The 17,249-nt window shown below is 39.3% G+C and overlaps 1 protein-coding gene across 4 annotated transcripts in view; it reads right to left on the bottom strand.

The window, feature by feature from the left end:
* The window catches only part of lrrc1 (leucine rich repeat containing 1), a 42,288-nt gene continuing 25,039 nt past the window's right edge, over positions 1-17,249 (bottom strand). Inside the window, exons 6-21 of one of the 4 annotated variants that reach the window (XM_078799368.1) lie at positions 15,736-15,799; positions 14,905-14,979; positions 13,424-13,568; positions 13,222-13,340; positions 13,040-13,123; positions 11,628-11,743; positions 9,983-10,155; positions 8,346-8,485; positions 6,767-6,886; positions 4,448-4,621; positions 4,010-4,249; positions 3,820-3,909; positions 3,584-3,661; positions 2,962-3,243; positions 2,782-2,877; positions 1-1,146 (exon numbers count right to left, since the gene is read on the bottom strand). In XM_078799368.1, coding sequence (XP_078655494.1) covers positions 994-1,146; positions 2,782-2,877; positions 2,962-3,243; positions 3,584-3,661; positions 3,820-3,909; positions 4,010-4,249; positions 4,448-4,621; positions 6,767-6,886; positions 8,346-8,485; positions 9,983-10,155; positions 11,628-11,743; positions 13,040-13,123; positions 13,222-13,340; positions 13,424-13,568; positions 14,905-14,979; positions 15,736-15,799 — 2,149 coding nt within the window. In that variant the 3' untranslated portion in view covers positions 1-993. Of the gene's footprint in view, positions 1,147-2,781; positions 2,878-2,961; positions 3,244-3,583; positions 3,662-3,819; positions 3,910-4,009; positions 4,250-4,447; positions 4,622-6,680; positions 6,887-8,345; positions 8,486-9,982; positions 10,156-11,627; positions 11,744-13,039; positions 13,124-13,221; positions 13,341-13,423; positions 13,569-14,904; positions 14,980-15,735; positions 15,800-17,249 lie in introns of those variants that run through there. The other 3 variants (XM_078799369.1, XM_078799370.1, XM_058058043.2) reach the window with 3 other exon arrangements.

Here is a 17,249-nt window from a genome sequence, read left to right as displayed (position 1 = left end):
TTATGGGCCTTAGCAAGTTCCTCGAAGTGTAATAGTATAGCAGAACCTCAGTTAATGTGTTTTTCATTTAATTTTCTATACCGCTTATCATTAGGGTCGCGGTAAAGTGGTTTTGGTTCATGTAAAAACTGTACAATCCACAATTTTTCCTCGGTTTGCATCCATTTTCCAGTTACAAATGGTTAATGACCATTTTTATGCTATATGTAACCTGTATCTATGCTGGGTGGGAGGGGCACCGAGTAGAGCCGCTTCTCCTTCACATCGAGAGGAGCCAGTTGAGTTGGCTCGGGCATCTAGTTCGGATGCCTCCTTGGTGAGGTGCCCAGTCGGGAAAAGGCCCCGGGGCAGACCTAGGACACGCTGGAGGGATTATGTCCAACAGCTGGCCTGGGAAAGCCTTGGTGTCCTCCTGAAGCAGGTGGCCGGGGACCGGGAAGTCTGGGCTTCCCGACTGAGACTGCTGACCCCCCGCGACCCGGACCCGGGTAAGCGGAGCCAATGTAGCCAATCTACTGCAGTCTGAACGGTCAGATGGCATATATCTGACCTATATACAATATATTACATGGAAAATGAATGAAATCAGATACAGGTCACAAATGAACAAAAAAATCTGAACTGACTTGCGATCTGATTGTAGCCTGAAACAGAACCTTTAATGTGATGGCAGCACTTAGGAAACACTCAATCGTGGGAGTGAGATTAAAGACTTCCAGCCGTGCATTTATTTTATCCAAGATGCATTTTGTCTTCTGTCCAAGCAGTTGAGTAAAACATTAACACATCATTAATAGCATACACCACGGTGGCGGGGAACAGCTTGTAATTGGAGCAATCTCTTCTTACTATGCAGCCTGTGCAGCTTAACATCAAATATTACTATAGTAATATGACAAATGACTAATGCCACTTCATACTAATAGCAGCAGTTGTGCAGTTTGTTACCAATAACAAACACAGTCCAGGAAATAGTTTCAAGTCTGGATGCGTTCAAGGTGGATAAAAAGCGCTGTCAAAAGATTCTGAAGGTACACGGTTCACCGGAATGTTTGAGCGGTGTGGGTTTTCTCTACTGGGACCATGCGTCAAGAGCTCTCCATCTTCATCAGAGGTAGAGGGATGAGTGAGGATTATCCGTGGGATCTGTCAAGAAATAGACAGGAAATAGACAGGTAAGAGATTTTGGGCTAGACATAAGATGTCACGTTGCTAAAATACAACAGAGATGTTTTCAACAGTGGAACTGCTAAGGTCAAGCATGGGCTGTTCATCAGCTGATCAAAAGCGGCAATCCGCCCAAAAATTGCTTACTGAAACTCCCATTTCTTCATTTGTATTCATGGTCTGACAAAAGCCTTTGATACAATCAATCATGACATCCTAATGACTAAATTAGAAAGGTACGGAATAATAGGATTAGTTCTGAACTAAAAGTAAAGCTAGGAGAAGTTCATATATTATGTGCGGAGTACCCCAGGGGTCAATACTGGGACCAAAACTGTTCAACTTGTACATCAATGATGTCGCTAAAGTCCCGAAAGACTTAAAGCTGGTATTAGTTGTGGATGATACCACTGCTTTTTGTTCTGGAGGGAGTACAAATGAAATCATTGGAAAGGTCAGAGAAGAAATGGTCACACTAAAAAGATGGTTTGATGATAATAGATTGTCCTTGAACCTAAGTAAAACTAAAATCATGCTGTTCGGTAACAGCAGAAAGGACACGCACCAGCAAATACAAATAGACGGTGTAGACATTGAAAGGGTGAAGGAAAATACATTTCTGGGGATCACAATAGATGAAAATATGAGCTGGAAACCTCATATTACAAATATACAACATAAGGTGGACAGAAATATTTCAGTATTGAACAAAGCAAAATTTGTTCTCAATCAGAAATCACTCCACACTCTTTATTGCTCTCTGGTTCTACCATATCTTACTTATTGTGTGGAAATATGGGCTAATAACTATAAAAGCAATCTTCACTCGCTAAATGTACTGCAAAAAAGGTCAGTAAGGATAATTCATAATGGCGCCTACAGAGAACATACTAACTCCTTATTTCTAAAATCACAAATACTTCAACTTGCTGATATAGTTAATCTTCAAACAGCTAAAATAATGCATAAGGCTAAAAATAACCAATTACCTAAAAATGTCATCCAATACTTCTCTACAAGAGAGGAGAAATATGATCTCAGGGAAGAAGTATATGCTAGTCTATGCTAGGAGTATATGAAGTCTATGCTAGGACTACGTTAAAAAGCCATAGCATTTCAGTATGTGGAATCAATTGGATGGTCATATCACCTCGTACTTCGTTACGTGACAAAAAATAGTAAAAAAAATTTATTAAATCTTAAATTATATTAGGAAAGCAGGAAGTGAACAAATGTAACAGATTGTAAAAGTACCAGATGGAGGGGTAGGATTTAATAAGCTTTGCTTCTTCCTACTCCTTTTGGACATGTGGAACTGGGAACTGATTATGTGATGCATTCAATTGTAATCTGATGCATGTTCAAATGAAATAAAACCATTACCATTACCATGATTCATTTAGATTTTTCAACTGTCTTAAAAAATCAGGAGTGTATCCTACTTGGATGTCTTGTTTTTGAACTGACATGGCAATTAACTAACATATTTCTGTTAATAAATATGTTAGTTAACATATTTACATGTACAGCATTCAGACATTCGAAGGTAGTGTCATTCAACCACAATGAACCAGACTTTAAGAGAATGACTGCTGTATAAACACCAAATCTTACTGTCATTGTGTGTTTTTCCACATGGATTGAATCATTTCTTTTCATCAAGGCCTGTGCCTCCAGCTCAGACCACCTCAAATCACTCTTCAAATTGGCCTGCAAACAAAAATAGAACAGGACCAAGAATAAGCACGCTGAGAAAATAAGAACTGGAATGTATTCCATTTCCGCTTTACCCACAGTGCCATTGCCGTTGCAGACCACCGCCTCCATCTTCTGGGGCAAAGAGTCATCCCAGCCTTCCATTTTTTGCTGTGCGCTCCTCTGGCCTTTGGCATCATCCTGGCTGCACGGCCGCCAGCTCGTGGCATCCTCTGCATCCTGAGTGCCATCAGCAAACTGTCCGACTTGCCTCGGGTGCGATGCTTCTCGCAGCACTTTCATCTTAATGCAGCTCCCAGCGTTCCTCAAGGCCCTGACGGCCTCCAGGTGGGTCACGCCCTGCATGCTGAAACTGTTGACCTGTGCGGCGTCATGAAACTTTTAGAAGTGGGAGTGAGTCAAATATTGTTACACACAAATCCTCTACAATACAATATTTTCTTTCCTATTCACTTACAGGCATATTTTCATCAACACGGCCAAATTGTGTGCACTGATTTTAAACAGTTGTTTTTGCTCTTGTCAGTGAAGCAATTTCACTTTATTGACCGAGGCGCAGGCTGCTTAAAATCTCATCTGTCCTTTAGTGCCCTCTATTGTCCAAGAAGGGAACAACCCCAGCTTTACTTAATAGCAGCATGCATGTTGTTGAAATGGAAATATTGGGGAATTGAGGATAAATAACACTTCCTTTCACTACCTCCAGTAGTCTGTCTCCAACATGGACTCCTGCTTTTTCCGAGGGCCCCCCTTCAGTCACTCTGGAAATAAAAATACCCTGAAAGGAAATAGGAACAGTCAGATAAATCTTTCTCACACAAATTGATTTGTTCATGGTAAACAAGCCAGGGGCTACTTATTAAATGGTTTGAATATGGAGTGTGGGGGGGGGGGGGTATGTTGCAGGAATTGTCTTCTTCACCAGCCTTTACCTACCTCATCATGGTCTTTATAAGGTAAAGAGCCTTTCCCACCAGCTATGCTGATACCCAGACAGTCCCTCTGGCCGGACACTTTAATCTGTAACTAAAGACACCAGAGAGAAGAATCTATAGGTGGTCAAGTCGAGCAGAAATGAGAGACTCCATCACTGTCTCCTAATAATAAAAACACAGAGATGAGTTACTCTCAATGGCACTTGGGAGGTGAGCAGTTCCTGAGGAGGTGTCTTCTCGCCATGAACAAGCACTGGATGCTTTGTGATGGAGGACGGTGTCTTTGAACTGTGGGCAGGGTCTCCATGGAGACCACATGCTGCATTAAGATTTCTGTGGGGCTGAAATTTCCTGCCCTCTCGAGTAGCACTTCTCTGATGGCGAAATTGATGTTGGAAGCCGTCACTTGCTGTCAGCTGGCCTGCGGCGTCCTGGCGACAAAGAAGAAGCTCTTTTTGACACTTGATAGGAGAGATAGGACCGATGTATGTCGTTCTGAGGTGGCATTGGAGGCACGAGTGATTTAAACTGGTGTGTGCAATGAGCAATGGCATCTATAGAGATCAAACATGACCGAGTGAACCTGATGATGATCTTCAGAGAATGTGAAAGATCAACACAAAACACACCTTAGCCGCTTGCCCGGTTTTCTCGGCCTGGTGACGACACACACCATCAACGGCAGGGAGACACGCTTTCGCCACCTTGCTGATACCAGGAAGCGCCCGGTTTTGGCAGCTGGCCCTGTGGGACGGGTCTTTATGACGGCTTCTACTGTCCTGGTCAGAAGACATCACCTGCTGCTGAAGATGTGATTACTAATCAAGGATCAGTGGCAGGCAGGCATGGATCAGCTGCTTCATTTCAGCCTGATTGATGAGCACTCTATTCCTTGGGATGCTTACATATTAGCTTTAGGTTTGGACTTGGGTTCGGACTATGGCTTGCGGTTAAGGTTAGGCTTAGCAGGCTTAGTTTTAGGGACTAGTTATACGGTTAGAGTTGAGTTAGGGGCGGACTGGTCATCGGGAGTACCAGGAGTTTTCCTGGTGGACCAATCAATAATGGGCCGATTGACGGTTGTTTTATTCATTTATTTACTAATTTATGTTACTTCTGCCAACATAGCAACAAAGGAACAAAAACCTGAACTAAAAAAGTCCAGGTCCGAATTGTTGTCGCAGTCCACCCCTAATTAGGGTTAATATGTTTGACCCCCCCAGCTATATACGTATGACATCGCATCAGGTAGTGGGGTCGATGCCATGTGTCACCCACATCATAGATCATTTGGATTTGTAGCTTGCATGCTGAAGACATGTATGCACCCCAGATATACATGTACAGTGCACATAAATACTCATATTTCTAAATATACTAAATAATTTGTATATATTCTGTATGTTTATAGGAGGTAACTCTTTGGCGTACACAAACACTGATGTGTGATATAAAAAAACAGACATTAAGCCATTTTCTTCCGTACACCAACTGCAACATTGGAAAGACAAAAAGCAGCTTACCGTGATAAACTTGAGAAAAAAACAACGACTTGGTGGAAATGGTTTGTTGATAATTATCCAGTTCACAAGCAGATGTTGCAAAAATCACAAAACCCCCAAATCACAAAAGCATGCAAGTGTTGGTACGTGCAGGGTGGACAACACGGGCATTCCAAAAGCACAAGCGAGCATTGGGCAGGGCAGGAAATAACCAACAATAAACTAGATGACTTTATTGATGTACTACGAAGGAAATGTCATCTTTTTTGTAAATTCCTTACGTCCCATATCATAAAAGTAAAAATGAATAAGAAGCATTTGGTTTTGTGTTGCACTCGTTTTTATTAAATCAGTGGTTAAAAGTCATTCAGGTCTCAAGCTTCAGAGTCTCTTTAAGATTTGTGCAGTTTGATTAGAAAATATTTAACAACAAATGAAACAACACTTTATGAACCTGGTCCACAAATTACAAACTGTTATGAGAAGTGTAATCCAAAAAAAAACCCTGCATTTTTTAAGGGAGGATGCGAGCCTCGTTCCCATCAACCCTGCACTGTTTATTATTCTGGATAGTGCTCTTTCAAAAGCAGGAAAAATACAGCCATTTTCTGCATCTATTCAAAAAGGCCAATGCAGTGAAGCACAGTTATGGATAAGTTGAAGATGATGTGCGGTCATTAAAATCCAGTCTAGCCAGTGAGCAACCAACATTATTGACAGATGTTAAAAAGGCATGACATTTAAATGGACTGATAAGACATCAGTGAATGAGATTTTGTTCATTGCTTTTTTTTTGAGAAATAAGTACCAAGTTTAAAACAGAAAGAAAAATAATTTTTAAAAATGTGCTATACATTTCTATTTACACTGGAGCTGCCAAAAAGTATAAAAGTATTCACAAGAGACTATACAACAATCCTTAATCAGTAGATCCACAACCTCCTGCTTTTATATATTTCCCCCGAAATTCACCCAGTGTTTAAAAAATAGATAGCGAGCAAATATATACCACATTTTAAAAGGTTTGACTGTATTATAAAGATTTAAAGTCATAGTGCAACCTATTGCACTGACTATGACATAGTGCACCTATTGTGTTTTGTTTTGTTTCTTTAAAGAGGCATTTAAAAAAAAGTAAAAAATATTAAAATGAGGGTTATTGCTGTGAATTAAAAACAGGAAGGCACATCAGCCCTTGTGAGAAGGAGAAGGATTAAGCTTACAGGCATTCCAGGGTTCAATCACAGGACGGGAAGGCCACGCTGGGAGTTTGGAGGGTTACGAAAAAAAAAGTGGGGCGGGGTTGCTGGATTGTGCAGGACGACATTGCTAGACACTGAGGTTTAAAAAAAAAAAAAAAAAAAAAAAAAAAAAAAAAACCAAAAATAAAAATCTATAAAGTAAATGTCACACAGATGTGGTGACATTGTCTGCAGCATTATTGACCTCGTTTTTGTTGGAGTCCAGGCCTTTGGCGGCGTTCAGGTCATTGCGAAGGTTCTCCGCAGCTTTCTTCATGGTTTTTAGCTCACCCGGGTGGGGTGTGGCACGGCGAAGTAGTGTTCCCTGACAGGAGTAAACTTGTGTTAGTGTTCTGTTTTCAGTGCTTTATTCTGGTAAAACTATTCATTTGTTTTAACAACATTGTGACTTTATCCCTTGAATATTGGAACTTTTTGTAGCACTATAAATTCCAGACAATAAGCTGCTACTTTTCACCCACTATGAACCCTGCGACTTAAACGATGATATGGCTAATTGATGGCTGAAAGAACTACATTTGCCACGATGCTTAGAGTGCAGAATCAGGAAGCAGTGACTTGGGGGTCACTTCACTAAGTGGATGCCAATAATATGTTTTGAAGTCCTATGCAGCAATCGTGTATTGATCTGACAAATCTTAAGTGAGTTTGATCAAATCTTGAATTACTGCAGTTTCTGTTTGGAACGTGGCAGCCGATGAAAAAGGCGTCTCATGTCTCACTCTTAAGCGCTAATGAGTGACGCTGGGAACACAGAGTGTGTATTCAGGTGCCCTGAATAGTCTGGAATTTATGGAATTCTCATACAGTAAACAAAATACAACTACCTTGTCTTAGTATGATTTTTCACTGAGTACTACGGCTTTGTTTTAATATTCTGATTTGCACTTGATTCTCAAAGTAGTCACATTTTATTCCCAGAAAATTGTAAAATTTTTGTTATATTACAGTTTTTTTTATTGTGACTCTAATATTCCTATCAATCTGTCCAGTTTTTATCATTATTTTAAAAAAACAGTGAATTGCGGTCTGGCCTGGGGGTTTATACGTAAATGGCCGGATGGTACTGCAATGCAGTCTACCAGAGGAAGCCAGAGGAGCCCGGAGCCCAAAGCCCAGAGAGAGGCTGACGTCATTGCAGCACCCCGATAAATGTGTTGCTCAGGCACAATGCATGATGGGAACGTTTTTAAAGAGTTACTGTTTTTCCATTTAAACTTGTATTGGTACATGTTTGTAGATTTTTCTGATACACCTTTTGAGTGATAATTTGCTGTGTGATAAGTTTAGTGTTTTAGGTAAGATTACACGGTGAGTTTTATTGAGTAAAGTCCTGCCATTTCCAGTCGGTTGACAAGCTTGTTGTAAGTGCACTGATAGCTTGTGATTGGCTCTACTGTTACTGTTTCCTCACTGACTCACCAGCGGCTCAGTATTTAAACATTTAGTTCTAAAGTAAAGGAGCTGTCACAAGATTAGAATTTAGCCATAAATTAGCCGCACCACTGTAAGCCGCAGGGTTCAAAGTTTAAGGACAAAGTAGCGACTTATAGACAAGGTTTTACCTTGTATTGGGTTGCTTTGTTAGTGCTTAATAAATAAAAATATCAAATTGGCCTGTGCATTTTGACATTTTTCCTTGAACAAGTTTGATACGCATGGTCTCCAGGACCAACAGTTACATTTGCACACAAATAGAGCGTATTTGTCATATAGATGGCATACACTTGGTGTTATTATGCAGTCAAGCTCAGAGCTCCTACCTTTTCATCATCGTCCTCCTCGCCATCATCCAGGAAGTGAATGGCGCTGATCCTGTGCATGGCTTTGTTATCCCACGTGTCATCTACCATGTCATTCACCAGGCTCTCCAGGGCTTCGAACCGGGTAAGATTATCAGAGCCTGTGGTTATTTATTGACAAAAGACAACCCCATTTATATTGCAGTCACAACAGGACATACACTAGCAGTAAATTCAAATCCATAAGTTTGGTTCCTTTTGTTCTTCCCCTGTGAAGGCTGTCACTGTCAGGGGAGAACGCTCCAACTGCCTGATCACAGTTTCAAATCCCGGCTTAGTCATAAGCTTACAGCAACACATCTACAACATCCCCCAACCTCAGTTCATCGTTCTCTACAGTCTTACTGCTGAACCTCTTCCACTACACAAAAATGTATTTTATCAATCCACCGCTTTTTCTTGAGGAAGAAACAACCTCTTTTTAAAAAAATACTGCAGGGATGAAGAGCAGCCGGATCAAGGATGTGTAAGGGAAACACTGTTGCACCCAGCAGCAAATGATCCAGCCCGGACTTAGTCACATATCTGTGCAGACAGGGTGAGCTTTTAATGGAAACAAGCCAACCACTGCTAAGCCTCTTTAGAAATCCAATGTACCGTACTTCTGAATAATATCACCAAGGAAGCCTCGAAGGGACAGCAAACTCTTACAGGCGCACCAATGCTATACAGTCCAAGCTCCCAAAGTGGGGTACGTGTACCCGCAGTCATAGGGGCCACGTGAATAAAAATGAAAAACAATTAGCACCTAACACTCACAATTATGGGTGTCCTTGGTTGTTCATTGCTCTGTGTGCATCATTTGACTGATTATTATTTTGTGCCTCAAAAGTGTTTCATCTTGTAGATGCCGATCCTGTGTATTGATGATCGGATAATATTGGGACAAAAAAAAGGATTGCATTAGCTTATACTTTTATAAATAGCAACTTCAGTGATTTTGTCATTAAGAACAAATGTGTCATATTTTGTGTTGCTTTGACATTTCAGGCTAATTTCAGAGGCTATAATACCCTCTGGCACATGTCACCTATATTAACACAACACAGTCAAAATGGCTTTAAATAAAACTGGCACATGTCCTAAAGTTCTCTGTAGCAAGACAGATTTCATACAATTTGGGGAAATGTCTATATTCACACTGAATAAGCATGCCACGGCAATAGCTGGCAAAGAAACTTCATTAAAAAATTACTTTTTACCTGCCTGAGTCTTATCCAAAGCATATGTTATACTCTTTACCGAGATGTGTGGGTTTAAAATAGGACATATTGCATCGCTGTCTTTTTTTCCCCCCAAAACATAGAGAAAATCATTTTTTCAAATAAAGACAAAAACTAAATTTGAAAAAGGTTTTCGTTTGGTGATATTAGGTCTCTGTAGATTTCAACAAATCAAATCAGCCTTTTTTAAGACCATAATAAATACAGTTTAAGACCCATTTTCACATCCTTACTGACAAAAAAATGTTTTTCAGGCTCCAAAATGGACCTATTTTATATTTTTTAGACTTTTTTTAATAAAAGCAGTTGTCAGGTGGAGAAATGGGAGAAATGTGTAAACCGTATACTGTATATCCTGGCAACAACAAAAAATACCTTTATTGTCCGATTCATAGGGTTGTTGAGGTAGCAGCACGCAAGTGAGAACCTTCTCCCCAGAGTCAGGATCCTCGTCGGTCTGAAAGGTGAGGAGGGGCTGCGACTGGTTTTCCGAGAGCCACAAGGCCTTCAGTCGAAGTGTTGTCAAAGACAAAGGTAAGTGGGACAGCCTGAGGACACACAGCAATTGAAAAATTAATGCCTAGCAAAAACATTTCCTCTATTTTTTCTTATATCAGACACGTTACTGTATATGTGCAAGTTACATGTTACAGTTTTTACGCTATATACAAGGTATCTTTCTTTAAAGATATACTCGTCCTGAAAAAATGAGCATATTGTGATAAAGTTCGTTATTTTCTGTAACTTACTGATAAACATTAGACTTTCATATATTTTAGATTCATTACACACAATTGAAGTAGTTCAAGCCTTTTATTGTTTTAATATTGATGATTTTGGCAAAAAAGTAAAGACAAACCAAAAATCCCTATCTAAAAAAAATAGCATATTCCATCTGACCAATAAAAGAAAAGCGTTTTTAATACAAAGAAAGTCAACCTTCAAATAATTACGTTCAGTTATGCACTCAATACTTGGTCGGGAATCCTCTTTCAGAAATGATCAAGACGGGGTTGGATGGAAGCCACTGATTTGCAGAAAAATGTATTTATTGTGATTGATGACGAAAACCAAGGTTCCACTAGAAATGACATTTGACGTAAGTCAAGCATCTCGAATGGGATATCATTCAATCAATACACTGCTGCCTGCTTTGACATATTACATAGCATGGACTAAAGCAGGGGTGCTCATTACATCGATTGCAAGCTACCACAGAAGTTTGGCTCAATCACACAAATGTGTTTGTAGATGTCATATGATGTCAGTCAGCTGACATTAAGCTCCCTTCCTGATTTGGTCTTGTTCCCCTGCTGTGTTTCAAGCTCCACATGGACATGGACAACTTTCATCACAGATACTAACTCAACAGTGAGCTTATATCCTTCATCTGTCTTATATCTTATCTTATATCTATAGTGCCGCCATGTTTTCAAATTCAAGATTCCTTTCATTAGAACATGCACAGAGCACAAATCAATGTTCCTTTCGATGGGGATATCCCGATAGGCGTATAGATGACCCAATATTCAGGTTCGAAAAAGACTAACCCAGGGGTATTTCGTTAAAAAACCAAATATGAGCATATTCAGGTTTTTCAAAAGGGTTAATTGTGTTTACATGGTCGTGTGCAACCGTGTTATTGCTATTATTCCAGTTATGATTGGGTTATTTGATTGCATGTAAACGTAGCCACTGTTGTTTTTGCTCCCGAATTTCATGAGCTGAACGCAAATATCTGAAACGTTTATCTACACAAAAAGACTACCGCGCTCACAGATCTGCTTAAATCTTAGTGATCACTTCTCCTTTGCAGAGATCATCCATCTACCTCCCAGGTGGATGGATAATCAAGATGTTGATTAGATAATAATGATGATAATTGCTCAGGAATCATTTTTCCTGCTTGACAAAACCAGTCAGTACATGTGTTTATATGCTTGTTGCTTCAACACACATTTAAGGATTAATTATTTCCTCAGGATAAGATAAAAAACAATACAATGCTGAATGAAGATACCTATTTCCAGACACATCAAGCACGTGCAGCTCTGTGGCCTGCGACAGCTCTGACGGTATCCTCGCCAGTCGGTTCTCTCGCACACAGAAGACATTCAGGCCGCTACAACCTCCAATCTAGAGTGTACACAAACAATAGGATTTTATGAAACAAGCATCCTGGGAGGCGCATTAATGTGTATGGACATGTAACTAGACATACGTATCTTTGGGACTAAGTACTATATGTATGTATAGACTGCAATATTGCTTTAATCCTACTAGAATACTCAAGAGGAAATCTTTTGAGGGCATTCAAGCACATTGTCCCAGAAATGGCGACCTCGCTCTGAGTCCGGTTAAAAGTCGATGAGACATGGCAGAGCGACCTAAAATTAGGAACAATTAGACTTAGGCTCAATGAGCCATCTGAGCTGACAAGTAATCCATTAATCTGCTCAAACGCAGTGCATCGTGTTAAAAGGTCAAACATGAGTAAAATACTTCACCAAATTCCCCAAAGGTAAAATATTCTGATACTCCATTACTTCTTCACCTACGCACGCTCGGTTTTCAGAGAAAAATGATTTTAACGTACAACGAGGCTGATGGTCAAGTCACTAGCAAAGCACCGGTGCTGATGTCACGCAACCAGAACAATGACACTGACATCATTGTCCAGGCCAAGTGTGCCATTACGTTTTGCTTTGCATCATTAACACACAGGACCATTGTACGGCGACCCTCCACTTAAATAGGCGTCAGAGTTACACAACAACGCCGTATGCAGACACAATGGAGACACTCACATGGAGATGAATACGCCGCAGTCGTGCAGTAAAAGTGGGATCGGAGAGAACATGAAGTATCAGAGACCATGGAGAATGTTGGCAAGTAAACAACTGAAAGTTACTCTCTATAAAGTCTGGTAAACTTTGAAATGACAAAGTTACAATCAACATCTTAAAGATGTATACAAAATAGTTGGACATTTGGATATCCATTAATAGTTGGTTCACATAAAAATAGTTGCAGCTCTAGAAGGGTACTGTAATATACTGTATTTTAGCTGGGAAAAAAATGGTAATTATACGCAAAAACCTGAATGTGTTACAAAAATAATTACATATATATAAGGATATACATAGAAGAATGTATATTTATGGGCAAAAGCATAATGACAGAATAAATAACAAACATTATTGTTAATTGAATAATGTTTTATCTTTATGGGGAAAAACATGGAAGTACAAAAATGAAGTTGTACTTTTATAGGACGAAAATCTTGTAATATTATGAGAATAAAGTCACATTTTAATGGGGGAAATATTTTTTTCAATGTAACAAGAATAAATGTGTGTTTTTACAATGAAAAAAAAATATTATATAAATATCATAGTGAATAGGATTGATAGTTTACATGTGCAGACTAACCTCTTTTGGTAAGGATGTTAGCTGGTTTCGGTCACAGTTAAAGTTGGAGAGCCGTTTCAATTTGCCTACACTTCTTGGCAAACTCTAGAGGAAGAACAAACAATAAAATCACATATGTTGAGTGTAAGCCAACAACAGCAACCTTACAAAGTTGTATTTATTATGGAATATGGTAATAATACCTGTATCTGATTTTCTGTGAGCACAAGTTCAGTAAGACTTTCACAGTTGCCAATACTCTCTGGCAGGTAAGTAAGCCTGTTCTGATCAGCTTTCAGTATCGACAGATTGCGTAGTTTCCCTGTAAGAGAAGAAAAGAAAATAGCATGAGAGGAATATGTAGAATACGTACGTATGTAGGCTATGTAGAAAAGACAAGCTTACCAATGCTTTCTGGTAAAGCGTCAATGAGGTTCTGAGACACCAGCAGGTCAGTGAGTGCCAACAAGCCCCCCAGCTCCATTGGAAGTCGCTCCAGTTTGTTTTCAGACACATCCAGACACAGCATGCTCTTCATGCTGCCCATCTCCTGAAGGGAATGACAAACAGTGGGGATGCAAACTCAATCATGATCACAGGTAACGTTATGTCTTAACTGTTTTTATTTCCATTTAGTCTAATTTAATATGAAAAGTTTTTCAAATTGACCTTCCATTTGAAATGGCATCATATAACACCATAATATAACACCATAATATAACACCATAATATAACACCATAATATAACGTAGAAATACTGTATGTGTATAGATCAACTTAGAGGTTCATCGTCAATCGTCAGTTCAAAAAGTAACCTTGACTGCCATAGTCTTGTGTGAAATTCAGACTTGTAGGCAATGCAGTTTCTGCCCCAGTAGGGGGCAACAGTACTATTTTCCTCCAGTCGGCAGCAACAGGTTGGATATGAAGAAGACAGAAGTTGCAAAATTGTACCTGACAGAGGGAAATGGCGACAATCCAGCTGTAAATTAATAAATAGTTTATACACAGGTGTGCACACACACATCTGTAAAGATGATTATGATGATAGATGATTATTTTGTGTTATGTTCAACATCTGTCAATAAAATTGAGTTATTTTGTCATCAAAATCTTTTTTCCTGTGTTGTTTTTGTTTCATACAAGTAAACAAATAAACAGATGTGTGTCACCAAAATAAAAATATATGGACATCAGTCATCGTTATGTTTGAATTTGCTTGTGTAGAAAAAGCTAATTTTCTCTGTTTTTTGTTCAAAATCGTTTTTTTTTCGCTGAAACCACCTTACGTTCTACTGCCGTTTTATAAAGACCCCAAAAGGCTAGAAACAAACTTTTTTTTTCTGATGAAAGAAGCAAGTCTAAAGTTTCTTTACAATGTTTATATAGTCCCAAATCTCAATATTTTGTGGCTCTCGAAAGTTCAGTGAAAAGTATGGAGGTCTCTTTTTTGAAAATGGCTGCCAGTCAAAAAGTTAATGACAAGGGCCATATTGTACGTTAACAGGAGAATTCAGACAAACTGAAAATTTTGACTTACATTTTCTACGTTAACTGTAAACCACGCTGAACTTTTTTTTTGCTCTTGTCCTGATGACCAGCTTCCCTTTTCACATCAAATTTCATGAATAGGAAAACACATACCAACACAAAAGCATACTGTTTCACCCCGTGTTTGTTCAACAAGTTCAATTCTGAGTTTGACTTCTGGATGCCACATTTTAGTGGCATACAAGTCACATCACAAATTAAGGCCAACTGTCCTTAGATACTGTACTGTTAACACTAACCTACTTTAATGGAAGTGGGTGAAACAGAGATGGAAACAGAGAAACAAGGGAGACAAAAATGTCAACAACATCCAGTAAATAGTGCGATGAGCTTACCGCGGGTATTTCAGCCAACTGGTTTCCATCCAGCCACAAGTCCTTTAAACTGACAAGACAGCCTATTGTGTCTGGCTGTGTGGGGGGGGAAATGTCATGAATGAAAATGCAAGAAAATGTCAACAAAATACAAGAAAATCATCACCAGACTGTATTCATTCTTCTATATACTACTGCAATCAATTCAAATATTATTTCAATATTCATTCGTTTTCTACCGCTTATACTCACAAGGGTCGCGGGTATGCTGGAGCCTATCCCAGCTGTCTTTGGACGAGAGGCAAGGTCCACCCTGGACTGGTAGCCAGCCAATCACAGGGCACATATAGACAAACAACCATTCACACTCACATTCATACCTATGGACAATTTGGAGTGGCCAATTAACCTAGCATGTTTTTGGAATGTGGGAGGAAACCGGAGTACCTGGAGAAAACCCATGCATGCACGGGGAGAACATCCACACAGAGATGGCCCAAGGTGGAATTGTACTCGGGTCTCCTAGCTGTTTGGCCTGCGCGCTACGCACTTGTTCACCGTGCAGCCATGTTTACACATACTAACAAAAAATGCAATAGAACAGCAATGTCACTGCAGCTTAGTTTTGGTCATCCTGCCAGTAAATCTCACATAAGATTACACCCTAAAACCCCAAAGCTGGAAGCAGATGGTCACCCTCCCATCTGCGTGATAAGAGGAGGAAGCGGTTCTTGAGGAATTCTAATCTACTATGATGAGAGCAAAGGAAATGGACATAAGTTCCGCTTGACTCATTTTGTCAGCTAAACTGTGCACAAGTTTCCCAGAATCCAGAAGGAGGCAAAAACTTACCAAACTATATAATTCATTATTGCCTAAGTCGAGTTCTTCCAGTCTGTGCAGCAGGGATAGAGAGCTGTGTGTACAAAAAAGATATGGGGTCAATTTTAAGATAAGGTTGAACAGGTTGAAGTCTATGCTGGTTACTATCTCACAGTGACTACATTTCAGCAACAATTTTATTATATCTTCTCAAGGTGCAATGCTACAGAAATGAAACTTGGATACAGTAATTCCTGGCCACTTCTTAGTTTGAATTTCATGGCTTCACTCAAGGAGCAAAATAATAATTTGGGGTTGAATACAGCGTATTTGTCAAACAAAATACATAATAATAATAATAAATAATAAAACATAATAATACATATTTAAGCAAATTGTACACAGTATTGTCCTAAATTAAACATTTCCAAGCATAGAAATGGCTAAATGAACAAAAATACGAATATAAGGCATTCAGAAGACACATATAGAGACATACCAATGCAATAAGTGAATTTCCACAAAGTAGGATTAAACTGAATATTTTCGTAGTTAGAGCATATAAAAAAAGGTTTTACCATTATCAGAGCCCTTTAGTCTACAGTCACAGACATATCCCTATAGTCATTCTTTGTTTTCAACACATTACACTTATGCACAGGCTACGAGATCACTGCAGGGATATCACTTTAAACATAGCCAGACGTGTTATAGTTAGCCTCCACTTTATTTGTTCTAAACTTAAGAAAGTGTTTCAGACAGTGTGGGGGAAAAAGCACAAAGTAGTTTAAAACATACCACTTCCACACGGAATGGGAGGAGAACTTTTTTTCACTCTATCATGCCATGGCTGGCTCATGCAATGTTAAGGAAATGTAATCTAGACTAATTTCTCATCAATGAAACATTGCTGACACCTCTTGGAGACGAATAAAGTATCTAATGACCAGAATACTACATATGGCTTGTCTTTTAAAGCTTGTATAGCAGTATAGATTAATTTACTAGATTAACTTTATAGATTAAATTAAGTGCATGGCAACATTGTTATCAATCACTTCCTTAATCATCTTGGGCAAATGAATTCATGAGAGTTGTACACGTTGTTATTGGAATCCTCTTCGATTCCTCCATGACAACATCACTTTGCCGCTCCATCACCTTCACCTTCCACAGGGTACTACAAGGCCACGCCATCATAAAAACTGACCTGTGGACCAGCTTTCCAATCATGCTCTGCTACACAGTGTCACAGTCCATGGTGGAATTAACGTTTCCCGCAATGAACCGCATCTCCTCAGAGGTGACAGCACTCATGCAGACCATGGCACTATAACTGCACACAGTTATCTTGCTCACTTGTGTTGCCAGCTATTTAAACATCTGTGTGTGTGTTGAGTTATTTTCACTGGATAGTAAATATACAGTGCATCCGGAAAGTATTCACAGCGCTTCACTTTTTCTACATTTTGTCATGTTACAGCCTCATTCCAAACAGTAATAAATTAATCTCTTACCTCAAAATTCCACACAAAATACTCCAT

The sequence above is a fragment of the Doryrhamphus excisus genome, linkage group LG20 (assembly GCF_037039965.1).
Source record: "Doryrhamphus excisus strain RoL-2023G ecotype Guam linkage group LG20, RoL_Dexc_Guam_v1.1, whole genome shotgun sequence".
Classification (NCBI taxonomy): Eukaryota; Metazoa; Chordata; class Actinopteri; order Syngnathiformes; family Syngnathidae; genus Doryrhamphus; species Doryrhamphus excisus.
This window is presented reverse-complemented; position numbering and strand designations above follow the sequence as displayed.